Source organism: Capsella rubella, unplaced genomic scaffold, assembly GCF_000375325.1.
Source record: "Capsella rubella cultivar Monte Gargano unplaced genomic scaffold, Caprub1_0 scaffold_5, whole genome shotgun sequence".
Lineage (NCBI taxonomy): Eukaryota > Viridiplantae > Streptophyta > Magnoliopsida > Brassicales > Brassicaceae > Capsella > Capsella rubella.
In genome coordinates this window covers 10077547-10092993 of record NW_006238919.1, presented here as the reverse complement: position 1 = coordinate 10092993, position 15447 = coordinate 10077547, and the positions used below count along the sequence as shown (strand labels likewise).

At 38.1% G+C, this 15447-nt stretch overlaps 6 protein-coding genes across 6 annotated transcripts; 2 read left to right on the top strand and 4 right to left on the bottom strand.

Annotated features, from left to right (window-relative positions):
- The first annotated feature begins 102 nt into the window (after positions 1–102).
- Positions 103–1003, top strand: LOC17887403 (40S ribosomal protein S21-2). Its single transcript, XM_023782090.1, has 4 exons — positions 103–212; positions 315–399; positions 497–629; positions 759–1003. The coding sequence occupies exons 2-4, from the start codon at positions 350–352 to the stop codon at positions 822–824; spliced, it is 249 nt and encodes an 82-aa protein (XP_023637858.1). The 5' UTR covers positions 103–212; positions 315–349; the 3' UTR covers positions 825–1003.
- Positions 1004–1073: 70 nt separating this feature from the next.
- LOC17886604 (aldo-keto reductase family 4 member C11) lies at positions 1074–3880 on the bottom strand. The gene is made up of 7 exons (XM_006291457.2): positions 3006–3880; positions 2856–2906; positions 2348–2424; positions 2170–2257; positions 1716–1991; positions 1382–1630; positions 1074–1278 (listed from the first exon to the last, which is right to left on the bottom strand). The coding sequence occupies exons 1-7, from the start codon at positions 3123–3125 to the stop codon at positions 1192–1194; spliced, it is 948 nt and encodes a 315-aa protein (XP_006291519.1). The 5' UTR covers positions 3126–3880; the 3' UTR covers positions 1074–1191.
- Positions 3881–4128: 248 nt separating this feature from the next.
- On the bottom strand, positions 4129–5610 carry LOC17884705 (40S ribosomal protein S3-2). The gene is made up of 5 exons (XM_006291679.2): positions 5498–5610; positions 5243–5390; positions 4979–5150; positions 4563–4749; positions 4129–4483 (listed from the first exon to the last, which is right to left on the bottom strand). The coding sequence occupies exons 1-5, from the start codon at positions 5525–5527 to the stop codon at positions 4271–4273; spliced, it is 750 nt and encodes a 249-aa protein (XP_006291741.1). The 5' UTR covers positions 5528–5610; the 3' UTR covers positions 4129–4270.
- Positions 5611–6175: 565 nt separating this feature from the next.
- Positions 6176–7315, top strand: LOC17885446 (CASP-like protein 5B2). Its single transcript, XM_023783473.1, has 4 exons — positions 6176–6267; positions 6396–6616; positions 6777–6909; positions 7005–7315. The coding sequence occupies exons 2-4, from the start codon at positions 6486–6488 to the stop codon at positions 7203–7205; spliced, it is 465 nt and encodes a 154-aa protein (XP_023639241.1). The 5' UTR covers positions 6176–6267; positions 6396–6485; the 3' UTR covers positions 7206–7315.
- Positions 7316–7485: 170 nt separating this feature from the next.
- LOC17885095 (wall-associated receptor kinase-like 15) lies at positions 7486–9768 on the bottom strand. Its single transcript, XM_006290673.2, has 3 exons — positions 8888–9768; positions 8727–8786; positions 7486–8642 (listed from the first exon to the last, which is right to left on the bottom strand). Exons 1-3 carry the CDS (start codon positions 9690–9692, stop codon positions 7591–7593), a joined length of 1917 nt encoding a protein of 638 aa, XP_006290735.1. The 5' UTR covers positions 9693–9768; the 3' UTR covers positions 7486–7590.
- A 1406-nt stretch (positions 9769–11174) lies between these two features.
- LOC17885704 (ultraviolet-B receptor UVR8) lies at positions 11175–14549 on the bottom strand. Its single transcript, XM_006290825.2, has 11 exons — positions 14167–14549; positions 13956–14029; positions 13770–13854; positions 13512–13601; positions 13192–13428; positions 12851–13090; positions 12656–12699; positions 12350–12532; positions 12142–12232; positions 11732–11775; positions 11175–11606 (listed from the first exon to the last, which is right to left on the bottom strand). Exons 1-11 carry the CDS (start codon positions 14369–14371, stop codon positions 11484–11486), a joined length of 1416 nt encoding a protein of 471 aa, XP_006290887.2. The 5' UTR covers positions 14372–14549; the 3' UTR covers positions 11175–11483.
- Positions 14550–15447: the final 898 nt, after the last annotated feature.

Below are 15447 nucleotides of genomic sequence, written 5' to 3'. Positions count from 1 at the left end.
TACAAATAACAACTGTCGGTTTAAAACCTTAAGTAGTTCGGTTCGATTTCATATTTTAAAATCGCTCTAATTGGATCTGTTTTCGACAAGGGTATAGAAGTCATTGTGAAATAAGCAAACCCTACGAGCTCGCTACTATAATATAAACCGACCATTTTATGTTTCCCTTCGTCGCCGCCAAACTGATCTCAGCTAGTTCTTCTTCATCACAGGTGAGAATTTCTCCTTAGAATCTTAATCTCCGTCTTCCTTTTGATATATTATGGAACTGTTGCTCATTTAATTGATTTTTGTGTGTTGTTGAACCTGCTCAGATCGTTCTTTGTTGTTCCAAGTCAAATCTGTAAAAATGCAGAACGAAGAAGGTCAGGTCACAGAGCTCTACATTCCAAGAAAATGGTATGCTCAGCTTTGATTTGTTCTCTGCTGTAACGTTTGATTAATGTATGAAGCTAATTGTCTTAATTTAAGTACTAAGCTAGCTCAATTTTTACAGCTCGGCAACAAACAGATTGATCACATCAAAGGATCATGCTTCTGTTCAGCTTAACATTGGTCACCTTGATGCTAATGGTGTGTACACCGGCCAATTCACCACCTTTGCTCTCTGCGGATTTGTCCGAGCTCAGGTTTGTTGAATAAACAATTTCACTATTCTACTTTGTTATCTGTATTCTCAATGTTGAATTCCGTATTATAGCATAAAGTTCATGGTTGAGCATGTATATTGACTGTTTATATTATTACTTAATCTGCAGGGAGATGCAGACAGTGGCGTGGACAGGCTCTGGCAGAAGAAGAAGGTGGAAGCAAAACAACAGTGAGAGAGAAGATAAATCAGAAAGCTCTGCCTCTTAGTTTGTTTTTCTTGAGGTTTCCATTTGCTATTAGCAATGTGGCTTCGTTAGTTTCTCTATATGCGAATTCATGTTTCGGATCTTTTCTGGTTTATGAAAGATAATTATTGGGCTTTGAGGCCAATATGACCACATTATGATTGTTAGTGATTTGCCTGGGGAACTAAAGAAACTGTTAATACAACTGCTAATTTCCTATTATTATTGAAAAGTGTATGTCGATTACACATTATTTCCCTTTATTAATGTATAAAACAGTGGAACATAGTTTTCTCCAACTTCAAAGGAAAATGGTTAAAACTTAAAAATGCAACAGAAGACGTCTTTGGGTACATCATATCTCACCATCCCAAAGCTCTTCAAGTGTCTTGTAAGGACTCAAAGTCTCATGAACAAACGACGTGCCTTGGACTAACCTAGCCTGCACAGTGAAGATAATCACATGGCAACACCAGAAAAGTTTGATATTTAGACTTTCTCATCGATTCTAAATTTGCAGGAATGTGGTTTATAATTTTACTTACCTGCTCTATCTTGGAAAACTTGTCAAACATTTCTTCTGTGATTGACCACCCCAATACATCAAAATTCTCTCTGATCCTTGCTTCATTTGTGCTTTTGGGAAGTACACTATGACCCATTTGAAGTCCCCATCGAAGTGCGGTTTGTGCAGGAGACTTCCCGAGTTCTTTAGCTACCATTTCCAGAACAGGACTCTTTAAAACATCGGCCTTCACCCATGTTGTTCCAGGAGAACCCAGTGGCGAATATCCCTGCCATAATCGAAATTTTCACGTGTATAAGCATGAAATTCTGATTCCTATAATGATTTGGACATGTTAGTGTTTTCAAACTTACTGATAGGTGAATCCCTTTGGACTTGCAGAACTCATGTAACTTATGTTGTTGCCATGAAGGATGACACTCCACCTGGTTTACAGCGGGAGGAACACGAGCAGCGTCCACGAGATCTGAGAGTTTTTTCGTAGAGAAATTACTTACGCCAATGGCTCGTGCCTTGCCTGAATCATACAGTGCTTCCATTGCTTTCCATGTGCTAGGAATATCGATAGGCATAATGTTCTCAGGCTTAAAGTCAACAGTGCCTTTCTTCAACCTAACAGGCCAATGCATCTTGAAAAGAAATCAAATGAAACCAATCAAAATATAAATAAGATTAACTACAGTTTTCAATTCCAAAGATGCAAATTTCTGTAAGTTCAAATCAAGGCTAAAAAATATAAGAAAGAAACAAAACTTGAAAACAGTTAGAATAATGAAATTAGCATTTGTTCAAAGGAGTCATGCTTACGAGGTACAAATCAACATAATCAAGCTGCAGATCCTGTAGAGTTCTGTTCAATGCCTCCTGTACATCCGGAGGGTCGAGATCAGTCAGCCTGTCGTGGCATCATTTGTAGGCAATTATAGGTTAGAGGCTAAGTAGACACGAGGGAGACTGAAAATGCATAAGAAATATGAACAAATACCAGATTTTTGATGTAATGAACAGCTTCTCACGCTTCACTACGCCATCTTCAAACAACTTCTTCAGAACTTTCCCAATCTGCATTTGAAACAGGTTTTCAATATCTCTATAGCAAAAGTAGAATCTACACCTCGGATGAATTGGAAAAACAGTTTATAACAAATTACTCCATCAATCCTTCAAAATTTAAAGCTAGTTAAGATGAATGTGTGCCACTGTCCAAAACAAAAGGTGAGCCTCCGCAAGATTACATACGAAATCCAATAAGAAAGATAATACCAAACAATACACTGTTTTACCAAGGGGCATCAAGTTATGAGTCGCCAAAAGATGATACAAAATGGGTGAAACACTGAAACATGAGGTATACAAGATTCAGATCCCGTGTAATTCAAGAAGGTAACAATATAATGGAGAACCTAAAACGCCATTACAGATTAAATTTCCAGAGATGTTAAGGTTTTAGAGGCATAGTTTCGCAAATACAAAAATCAGATCGGTGGAATAACCTCAATTTCATTGCCATATCTGGAAGCACAGTCAATATGCTGATAGCCCATCTGCAAAACCAAAATGATGCTGTAAAAATTGTACCTTGAGCATCTAAACCCAAGACCTCTAAGGATCAGTGAAATGAGAAAGAAAAATCTGAGACAAACCTTCACAGCGGCTGCGACGGCGTCTCCAACGACGCCAGGAGCAGCTTGCCATGTTCCGAGGCCGACCGATGGGATCTTTGCTCCGGTGTTGAGTTCGAAGAATCCGAGTTCGTCCGCCATTGTCAGAGCTCTAGGAGTGCGATTTAGATCTCGTTCGTGAGCCTTAAGGCGGAGGAAGATCGTCGACAGAGCGGGAAAATCGCTGGTCGGCCAGATTTTATATAAGTGGACTAATCCAAACTCCACGTTACATTTTCGATTAAACCAATTAAAATTTAGGGGGTGTTATTGAATTGATGATTTCTATGTATTTTAAAGTAATTGAATTTGAAAGTACTTAAAAGGATTTTGATAGATTCATTACAAAACCGATGGATTTTAATGTATTTTCACTATAGATTATAGTCATTAATTTAAAAAGTAACTGCTCTGTATTATAAAAATGAAAAATCAGATCTAAATTATGTTTGTTTCGTGACGACTCCGAGACGGCAACATCGGTTCTTCGTAGGAAAAGGATCAAAATAACAAAAAACATAAAAGATTTAGTATGTTGCAAATAAAATATTGAAGGGATCTGTGGATTTATCTTCCTAATGAAGCATCTGATTCTCTGTTTTTAAAGTCATGATCGTTGTTCTTCTTCTTCCTCCTTCCCAGCAAAGTTCTCCGCTTGAAGATGCCATGGTGGATCTTGCACTTATTCATCATTTAAATTCCTTACGTGCTTTATAGGTTCTCGGTTATAGATGGAAGAAGAAGAAATAATTTTAAAAATATTTATTTGGTTATAGTTTTCTATGAAGTACATCAAAATCAGAGAGAAAAGGCACGTATTTGCTTTACTCATGTTTTAGACAAAAGAATACATTAAAATCCTTTCCAACCAAAATACAACAAAATCAAACTCATATTGAATAACAGTGGATTGTGTTGTACTTTATCAAATACATAATTGAATAACAGCAGATTTTAAAATACATTAAAATACATTAAAATACACTATTCAATAACACCCACTTAGTTTTTTCCATGTAATATATCGTTACTTTTCAGTATTTTGAGAATTGAAATTCGATTTAATATGGAAAACAGAATGCTATCCATTAAACTAAAATGGCCCTTTGAAAAATGGAAACTTGAGATAACTTTCGATAAAAGATTTGGGGGAACGTGTCTGATTCCAAGATACGAGAAGCTATAACTGTCAAAACAGGAAGAACAGTCGAAAACAACAAAATCACATTGATTAGTAAAGGACTCTTCTAGGCGACTGGAATCATGGCAGGGTAATCTACTGCTGTAAGAGGAGCTTCTGGTACAAGAGCAGCCGGAGCAGCAACCTGAGCAGGTGCGAAGTTGGTCTCTTCATCCTTGGGAGCATGAATGATCACAACATCAGGCAATGGAGTCTTTGGTCCAGATATTCCCTTAGGGTCCCAATCAAGCATAATCTTCACCTTGATTCCCAACACACCCTACACGTAGTTTAACCAAACTTAGATTGGACATTGCTGAATGACCTACTCAATGAAGAACATCTCGTCAGAAACTTACCTGTCTAAGCAAAACATGTCTCACTGCAGAGTCGATGTACTCCTTAGTTGGTTGACCAGATGAAACCATGTAACCATCCATGAACTTCATTGACTTGGCACGTGCAGCACGGAGTTTTCCACTTACAATGACCTCGCATCCCTTAGCTCCACTCTCCATAACAAACCTCAAAACACCATAGCAGGCCCTGTAAAACGTATAATCATTGCAAAGATTAACATCTTGATATGAGAATTATGCAATAACATTAACAGTCTAGCATTGTCTAAATGAAAGACATCTATTACAAGTACTCTAATACACATCATATAACTATTAGGGGGTTCAGAGAATGCTTATACAAGCTAGTACTAAATTCACAAAACCAAATTTCTCAATTGATGTATCCGACTAAACAAAGTAGAGAAATGCAATACCTACGAACAGCAAGACCACCGAGAAGCTTGTAGCGTAAAGACTCAGCCTGAGCAATGGCACAGAGACCTCTGTTGGTCACCTTTTCAGCATAAAGCTCAACACTGTCTTGAGGGAATTTGAACCTTTTCTGAACAAGAGATGTCAATTCCCTAATTCTCCTTCCCTTCTCACCTGTATCCAAATGATTATATCCTAATCAGATCTCCAAACACAGGTCTCTAAGATTCTTAAGTTACCAAAATGAAGGAACAGATTCTACATACCGAGAACATTTTGAGTACGGGTGGCTCTGATGATAATCTCCGTCCTCATAGGAGTAACCCTAACCTCAACACCAGAGTAACCATCCTCTGCAAGCTCTCTAGTGAGAACCTCATTCAATTCAGCGTAGAACACACCGTCCGCTACAAACTACAAAAAAAAAATTTACAGCACAGTTACTCAAAACAGTTCCAATACGATGCAAAGAGATAAATCCAATGAAATGTATTAAAAGAAAATGAAATCACGATTCACACCTTCCTCTTCTTGCTGATCTGAGTCGTCATGTTTGTGTGGTTGTCAAAATCTGCCGATCTCTGAAACCCTAAAAATGAGTACAAGGAGCCGTAATTTCGAGAGAGATGATATTAGTATTTATATTTGACCTAATTCAGAAAATCAGGTTTCGCGTCCAATTTATATTGGGCCTAATTTGGCCCATATATTGATAAAAATAGCTAAATCATTTGGTTTTGTTAGGCCCATGGATGTTTGATTTTTTTTTACATTTATTATTTAAATAGCTAAATCATTTGGGTATTTTTTTTTTCTTACATTTATTATTTGTTTTGACAAGAAAAAACAAGACTTGTGTTACGCATCCCTTACCTTAAAACAATTTTGATTTCGGAGTTTAAAAGATTATGAATATTCCGTAATTATTTGTAGGACAACTATTCGTGACTAATATAACAAGATGTAGGATTTAAATAATATAAAAAAGTATAACACACATATTCAAAACTCAAAAATATTGTAATTAACATTTCAGATATTAATTAACAAAAATATTTTAACAAACTTTCTTAGAAAGCAGCTAATTAATAGTACAGAAATTTTCTTATTTGCCGACAAAAAAAAATTGCACATTTTTAACTCCAAAAAAAAAAAAATGTCTGCCACGTAGGACGCTTGGTTCTCTTCTGAGTCCACTAAAAAGAGCAAAAAAAAAGTGAAAATGGGGAAGGAGAAAGAACAAAGAAGCTTATAATCGAATCTAAGCCGTTTCGGGAAATTCTATTAGTAGGTAGGTGACCCAAAATCTCATCCCCTCCTTTGGGTTCTTCTTCTTCATCTTAGCTATGGTGTTCCTCTGCTTTTCCCCGCCAAAATTCCTCCTGAACCAAATGCAGCTTTGTTAATTGCGAAAACTAGGGTTTTTTGTTCCTCGATTTCTTCGCTGATTTAAGCTGGAAATTTCTGGGTTTTGGGAAAGAGATACTGGAGTCGCTGTTGTTGATTGAAATGAAGAAGCTTTTCGGAGGTCCGGGAACTTTGTGTGGTCTGTTACTGAGAATCGGACAATGTGCTTCAGCTGCGGCTTCAATCGGAGTTATGGTCTCTGCCAAGCAGTTCTCTGTTCACACTGCTTTTTGGTAAAGTGTTGATTTGTTTTTTTTTTTAACCTTTTTTTGTTCGCCTAGTTGTCGGATTTTGCGGATTCAATTAGTATGGTAATGGGTTGTTTCTGCAATGTTTTAAGTAAATTAGTGGAAGTCTGGTTGATATTGTTTTTGATTTTGGGTTTGTTTTCAGCTACTTGATTGCATCAATGGGTCTTCAATTGCTGTGGAGCTTTGGGTTAGCTTGTCTTGATGTTTATGCTCTCAGGGGCAAAAAAGATCTCCAAAACCCAATCTTGGTTAGCTTATTCGTCGTTGGTGATTGGGTACGCACCACATTTTTATGGGTTTTGTTACACTAAATTCAATGTTCTTGATATGACCACATTGAAGGATTGAACTGTGTTTCTTGTTTGTGTAGGTGACTGCAATGTTATCTCTTGCAGCTGCATGTTCATCAGCAGGAGTTGTAGTCTTATATGAAAAAGATATCAAGTATTGCAATACTGAGAGCCAGTATCCATGTCTTAGGTATGAAGTAGCTGTAGCCCTTTCGTTTGTCACTTGGATCCAAATCGCTGTTTCTTCTCATGTCACATTCTGGATCTTAGCCTCAGTTTAGTTTCCATGAGAAATCCAACTTTGTTTTTATTCTTGGAATGTTGAGAACATCTTTGTAGTTTTTTGAGATCAGTATTTCAAATCAAATCCATCAGTATTTCTTGAAATCAAGCTATTGCTACATAGATATATATCTCTCTTAAGTCGTAACCACCGCAACTTACTTTTCATAACCATGTTATATACATTGAGGCCTTGAGCACTATAAGTAAGAATCAAAACTTGATGTGTACTTCTTTGATCCGTTTTACAAAACTTTCTTCCAACCGGCGACTACTACATCTTTTGAATACAATACATTCATATAAGTGACATGTAAATTCACTTGTGGGGTTATTTATTCACAAAATCCTTATACCACAGGACAAAACGTCGTTTCACAATTTTTAAATACTGTGTAAAATGCTCTCGATCTCCTTCACTACAACATTCATGGTTGGTCGACATTGTCTCGTCTCCTTCACGCACCGCTCGGCCAAAACTCCAAGCTCCTTCATCGACTCAATCTCCATCCCCGTCGCTCCTTTCCCGATCACAGGATCAATGACATCCATAAATCTCCCTTCCTTCAAAGCTTTCCTTACAAACACAACCAAGTTCACATCTTCCTCCTCTCTGTTAAAGTCAATGGCCTTCTTACAAGTCAATAACTCGAACAACACAACCCCGAAGCTATAGACGTCGCTCTTATCCGTCAACTGGAAGTTAAGATAGTACTCTGGATCTAAATACCCTAAGGTTCCTTGCGCACAGGTCGTAACATGACTCACATCACTCACACCTAGTCTTGACAATCCGAAATCAGCAACCTTAACATCAAGATTCTCATCTAAGAGAATATTACTCGACTTAACGTCTCTGTGATAAATCGGCGGTGTAGCTGATGAGTGAAGATAAGCAAGTCCTTGAGCTGTCTGATGAGCGATCAAGAGACGTCGCCGCCAAGGCAAAGGATCATATAGTCCTCCACCTCCTCCGACGTATATGTGTTCGAACAAAGTTCCGTTGGGGACAAACTCGTAAACTAGTATCGGCATATCCAATTCAATGCAGCATCCGAGAAGCTTCACTAGATTCTTATGGCTAACTTGACAGAGGATCTGAACCTCGTTGACGATTTGGTAAATGCTCTTCTCGTTCCCTAGCTTAGCTCGTTTAACAGCTACGGTGGTACCGTCGTCGAGGTTTCCTTTGAACACTTCGCCGAATCCGCCGAAACCTAGGAGATTTGATTTGGCGAAATTGTTGGTTGATTTCACGATTTCCTTGCCGGTGAAGATTCGATCGAGTCCGGTACTGTTGGTAGTCAATAAGTGACGATGTAGTTTCCTTACGCTCGCCCACGACTGGCTTCCGGCGGTTATCTGGTTCTGTTTTGAGATGATCATCTTCATTACGAATCCGGCGATCAGTATCGCTCCTACACCTCCGGCTAAACCTGTTCACAACCGCAAACTAATCAGTCTAACATCAAACCAAATCGAACCGTACTGGCCTGAATCCGAATTTGATCCGGTTTTACCTCCAATTAAAGGTAAATTGCTCCATTTTTTACATTTCTTTCCCTTGGAACACCTGTTAACTAAATAAACAAATAACAAATTTTGTATTTAGCTAAAATGAAAAGACTCAAATCTCAAAAACAAATCAAAAGCCAAATCACAAGACCAAACCGGACCGGACCTTCACATAGTGCGTTGACCGAGTCCCATTGAAACCCTTTCTTACAGAAACATCTCTTCTGTCCTAAATTCGTCGAATCGCCTGAACAAACCGAGTTCACCAAATCTTTGCAATCTCCCTGAATCTTACAAACCGGTTCTCTCGGAGACTCCCACAGTATCTCAACGGCCGGTTCACCCCATTTACTAACCGGCAACAACAGATCAAGATTCATATAACTCTGATAAGCTGAACACATTTCTGTCCTAGCCCTGTAAACCTTATAAGTGTTAACCGATGCACCGGTTTTATACCAGCAGCACGATGACACGCCTCGGCACTTTCCTCGCGCCTCAAGATTCTCGTTGAGAAACTTGTGGCACAAGCTATTGTCTGAGCAGTTAAACCCTTGAGAGCTGTAAGAATCTAGACCATCTTTTGTACAATTCATGATTATAACCGTGTTACTGCTACTAACATTGAAAGGAAGGTTCAGGTCTAGCTGAATACCGTGGTACTTGATATCGACCGATACACATTTGTTTGGCTCGAACCCTGGTGGACGGAGTACAAACCGTTGGCCTGACGGATCAATTGTTTTGATCGGATTGCTTGACCCGTTGAGTGTATCGAACCATAAGGAGCCGCGTTGGTCGCACCGGATCTTATAATCTTGATCGCCACAGTCGAGTCTCGTGCTTAGTGGGTATGGGACTGGAGTGGTACCGCAGTTAGGGCATCGTTTGAAAGCTTCTACAGTAGAAGAGAAGGAGACGAGTAGAGAGAGAGTGAAGGTGATAAGAGGAGAGAGCCATGGAAGCTTCATTTTTTTATGGGCAGGTGCTTTCTCAGGAGTGTGAGTGTGTGGGATATATTAGCTGCATGTGTACTATGATTTCCGTTTTCTCTTAAAGTAAAATAATGGTATTTGTTTTTTGTCAAGTAGTATCCGATTGCATCATGGTACATTAAAAGCTGTGTTTTTGATATCTTGAATTGACCCAAAATTCTGAATACATATTTATCTTCGTTAACAAGTCCGAACACATGTGGAAGATGTTTTTTAATTGCGTTCACTATACGTGACCATTTGTTCTATACATTTTAAATATGTTATGTATTTTTCTTCACTTCTTTTCTTGGTCTTATTTTTCTCTAACCCCTGATTATTATTTTTCTGAACTACAATAACTGAATGATGAGTGATGACCAAAATAAAAACTTTGGTGTAGCGACGAGACAAACCTTCTGCGACGTGACATGGGTTCCGAGGAATATATTTGTTTATACTTTGTATGTTCAGAAGCCAACTGGCCTGTTATAAAGTGGTACAGGGCCAATCAACCCAAAGCATATATAGTTTATTCACATTTAACATAAATTATTGGAATCATTAAATCATACTGTCTTTGTTATTTGACTACTTTTATATTAGCAACTTCAAATCTGGTTTCCCGAAACTTCGGACTGATCGTGGGTGACAAGTCTTTCTGGTAAGGGATACGTTTCACAACCATTCTTCTCAGGTACGACATTGGACCGTCAAAACGGTTTCCCCGCGAGAGTTCGAATCTCTCAGGAATTAAAAAAAAAAAAAAAAACTACAGTATAACTCTAAGAGCATCTTAGGTAGAGATGTTTATGCAAGAAAGGGCTTCAATGCAGCAGCATAGATGCTCTGAAGTCTGAAGTAATAGGATCAATTGTAAACACAACATTTTTTTATATAAAAAGCAAGAGTCTCTTAGTATTAGTTTGTACTATATATGTAGTAATCCTTAAATAGTTCTAAATAAGGTAGCAAAACATGAGATCTCTAATGTTCTTTAATTAAAGAAAAAGCTATAGAATTAAAGATCCTTAATCGCCATAAATTAGTATCTTATTGACGTTTGCTAGTGCATCATGTTAAGGCTCGCGCCTTCCAGCATATTTTAGTTAAATTTTTGTACTAATAGTGTGACACAGTGACACTAAGTTTATTTTATCCCTAGTTGTTACATTGTTTAACTCGAATATTTTTTTTTAATGAATGTACGCCACAGTAGTTGTTTAAAAATTAGTCATAACTAAAGTTTTGTGATTCGAAGTATATTATATATATGACCGTGGATCTACACTTTGGTATGGAATATGCTAAAAAAATCCCAATCATCCTGCTAATTCAGCAGTTCATTAAAATCTATCAGAAATTATAATCACATTACGTGGTTGATTATAACGAAGATTAGTTATCCTACCAACTCTTTAAAAAACTATAGTTTTCTGATTCCTGATACAAGTAAAAGAAAATAGAAGTGGAGGGATGTGATTAAAAGACTGTACAGAGCAGAACATCGACTTCTCGTTCTTTGCCAATCTAAATATCCAACTGTTTTTACACCCATTCTAAAGAAACCTAAAGATCCTTTCATACCAAACAGTTTTATTCTCCTGTTCTGCAATTTTCCCATGTTACACAATACAAAATCAAAGTACGAAGACACGGAAATATTGAAGAAGAAAATACATATAGCAAAAAGCATGTATGTACAGCTTCTGTCATGTAGGCATCTCTTTCACAAGGCGAAAACACGAAAGTGTTGGTTTTGAGGATCTGGTGCCTGGTTGGGAAATCTCAAGTGGGTAAGTCAGCTAGTAGTAATGTATGCCACCATCCACATGCCACTTTCCTCAGTCTGCAGCCATCCAGCTGGACTTGTGTAGGGATGTCTCGGTCAATCGTGTCCCCTAGGCCTAGCTGTTGAGTAATAAGAGGGATGCAAAAAATGAGATGCTATTTGTACAAATATACTGATAATGAGGCAACTGGTTTTGATAATGAGGCAACTGGTTTAGCAAAGAAAAACAGGAACAACAATGTACCTGCCCGTATTTGTTCCATCCCCAACATAACAACCGACCATCTTCTGCAGAAACAAAAAAGTGCAGTGCAAATCAGCAAAACAGAGAACACATCTAGTATCTCCTTCACAGAGTTTATCGTGAACTAAATTAAAGAGGGTGCTTCTACATCAGGCATATATCATAGAATACAAAGTGTTTTGCGAACATGTTATATGTTCAAAAACGAAGGAGATAAGTTTCTCTCGCTTGAAAGAGAGACCACAAATTAGAACTGAAAACAATACATAAGGAGACCTGAATACAAGTTGCAGCATCTGACAAGCAAGGGCTCTTTAGTATCTTCTCTTTAAAATAACTGAAAACAAATTGCTAGGGCTCAGTTCAGTTTGGAGAGGTCCCTTTCTGCCATTAACATTTGAAAATCATACCTGCCAAAATCGCACTATGCCGCGCACCGCAACTAACTGCTTTTGCATGTTTGCCCTCCAAATTCTGGCCATCCAGCAACTTCGGTATAACCTACATCAGAAGACAGATTATACAATTTAAGTGTATAGCAAATATTTCAGTTCATGCACTGCACAAAAATTCCAGACCATGAAGAAGTCACAAATTTTTTATTACTAGAGATGTTACCTCAGCATGATCAGTGCCAGTTCCCAGTTGACCAAATTGGTTTCCACCAAAGGCATACACTTTACCATCACTTGAGATACATACAGTGTGCCACAATCCAGCTGCTACGCTTTCCATCCGTATGCTCTGCACTGATGACACAGCCATGGGCCTTAACTGATCATTCGTGTTTCCTTGGCCACACTAAATGCCAAGAAAATTGTTGGGTTAGCATGAGCACATGGCGAGGCTATACAGAATACACTTAAAGTCAAAAGCTTAGTCAACTTGATAGAGACAAACGTTGCTACGCTGTATAACATTCACCTGTCCATAGAGTCCCCAGCCAAAAGTTATTAACCCACCAGTATCTGCAACTAGGAAGGATGAGCAATCAAGACCAAACTAGTCTTTGACTACCAAATTTAGAAATACATAACTGCAAGGTAACCTTTTTACTTCCATAGCATGATTAGTTTCATCAGTACTCTACAGCGGAAACACTCAGAAAAGAAAATAGACCTGTAACTGCCGCGCTATGACGACCTCCACAAGAAATAGCCTTTATATGCCGACCAGGTTCTCTTGAAACTTGAGTAGACGTGGTTGTTATTCCTTGATGCAATATGAAAGATTTTTCTCTGCCAGATCCAGTTGATTCAAAGCAAGGTATTAGATGAGGAGAGGACACCATTTTAATCCGGGAACCCAATCCTAGTTGCCCTTCGCCTCCATATCCCCAACCCCAAATCTGTCCTATATCTGAAACTTCCGCAAAAACATGATCATCCTCAAATGAATCTTCAACTACAAGGTACCAGCTCATCTCGGATTTGTAACGAAGTCTGGTTATTCAACTTCACCTGACAATGCCAGAGTATGCCGACCACCAGTAGCAACACTGGTGATCCTCACTCCAAGGCCAACACTCACAAGTGAAGGTGTTGTAGCAAAGAAGTCCTCTCCATGTGAAACGCCTTCAGCTTCATCTTTTGCAGTTGAAACCCGCCTCCGCTTCACCAATTCCTCCCCTACCTTTCGATTCTCATTATGCAGTGTCATACCACTGGCTGTATTTGAACCTTGTGATGATGGAATCACTATCACAATTCAAAACATAGCATATCCATCAACAATAACAAATTTACACCACTAAAACCAAAGATATCCCAACCGATCTCACCTTGCTCACTCGAGCCACTCTGATGCTTTCCAACAGGATCCTTTGATGGAATGCATTCTTTCCAACCCCAGGTAAATGCTTCACCAGCCTCTGTACACACCAACACAAGTAATGAATAAAAGACACAGTTACAAGTATCATACTTCATTTCATGTTTCAGCTGACCAATCCTACATATTCTACCTTTATACTACTTCAAACACAGACCAGTGTAATATAACAGAAGTCAAAGTACAGGAGTAGAGGCTAATCACGTACCTGTTACAACCGCACAATGTGCCCATCCTGAAGAAGCCTGAACGACTGGAGCATCCGTGGGAAGAAGAAACGGCTCTGGAGTTTCCTTAACCAATCGTAATAAAGAAAAGACGAGAATCGAATCAGTTAAGTAACAAAAAGGTTAGAAGAAGAGTCAAAATTTACACCATCTTAATAGAACTTTACCCCATGCTTTCCAGAAGCCACATAGCTTTGTCCTTCATCATCAGTAGAACCCCAAGTTATAAGCTTCCCCTTCTCTAAAACCCACAAACACACAAGATCAGTAGAATTCCCAAAAAAAAAAAACACAGCTCTTTGTAAATCAAAGAACCCAAAGTTATGATCTTTTGTCGAACACGAATTAAGTTTCAAATCCGAAATCACTAAATCCAACCTGAAATAGCCATAGCGAATCCACAACCGCCGCCGCATACATCTTTCCACGAATCTCCACCGTGAACAGCGGCCGGTAAACGCACGGGAACAGGAGAGAGAATAGGGGATTTCTCCGGCGCAGCTCCTGGTAAGTAACCGGACATGTAAACTAAAGTCGCCTTACATTCCCCAATCGGAACATTTCCTCCATTGTTAACATTCATGGCACAGATTCTTCCAAATCCACAATCACCATAAAAACACACACACACACGTAGATCAGAATACAACCCTAGAGAGAAAATCCAATGATCTACGTTTTCACTTTCACAACAAATTCGTGTTGTCTTCTTACAAAGGAGAAAATCTAGAAACGGAGAAACAAAAAGAGAACGAGTTGACTCACTGAATTGAGAGGGGGGGGAGGAGAATCAATTACGGGGATTGAGGTTATGCCACCTCGGATGCCACGTCATGTTAAAAACACGTGGCATGATCTGGACCGCGTTTATTAATTAGTTTAAAACGAATAAAATGTGGAGAAGTTTCTGGAAGCAAAAGAACATCCTCAAATTTTGAAAGCAGCCTTTCTTTGCTATCACTGATAGACGCGTGGTTACAAATTTCCATTATTAGCTTATTTATAAATAAACTATTGACTACGACACATCGGTTTGTTTACAACACTATTAGTAATAGTCTATTACACATCTATGTTCTCTATTTTCTAAAACAACTTATGAATTGTCTGTTATATATCAACTTGATTAGGCTTTTGCTCAAATATTTTTGGAATCTTTCTTAATGTGAACTTTGGATTTTTGTTGTTTTACTAGTTTTTTTTTTGTTTTTCAGGTTTGTTTTACTAGTTTTGTGGTATTTTGAGGGTTTTTTTTTTTCGTTGGTAAAACTGTTCAAATAGATGTTTCTTCAATTGGCACGACCATGTCCATGACCATGCATATCACGATTCGAAATAATATATTTGTTTTCTCGTCAAAGAAAATTTTATACCTTTTGAGTGTAGTTTTTTTTTACCAAAAATATATGTTCAATGATCATGTAAATCTGCACCAACAATATGTATATATATATATATATATATATATATATATATATATATATATATTTATAAATTTATTTGTATTTTCTAAATTCATCTACTCGTTTTGAAATAGTTAATCCATGTGGAAGCATCACATAAATCTTTCATATGCATACTGTATGCTCTCCCTCTTTTCTTTGGATCTAAAAAAAACCCCTAGTTTACGAATTATTTTAGAGCTATTATTTTTACCTA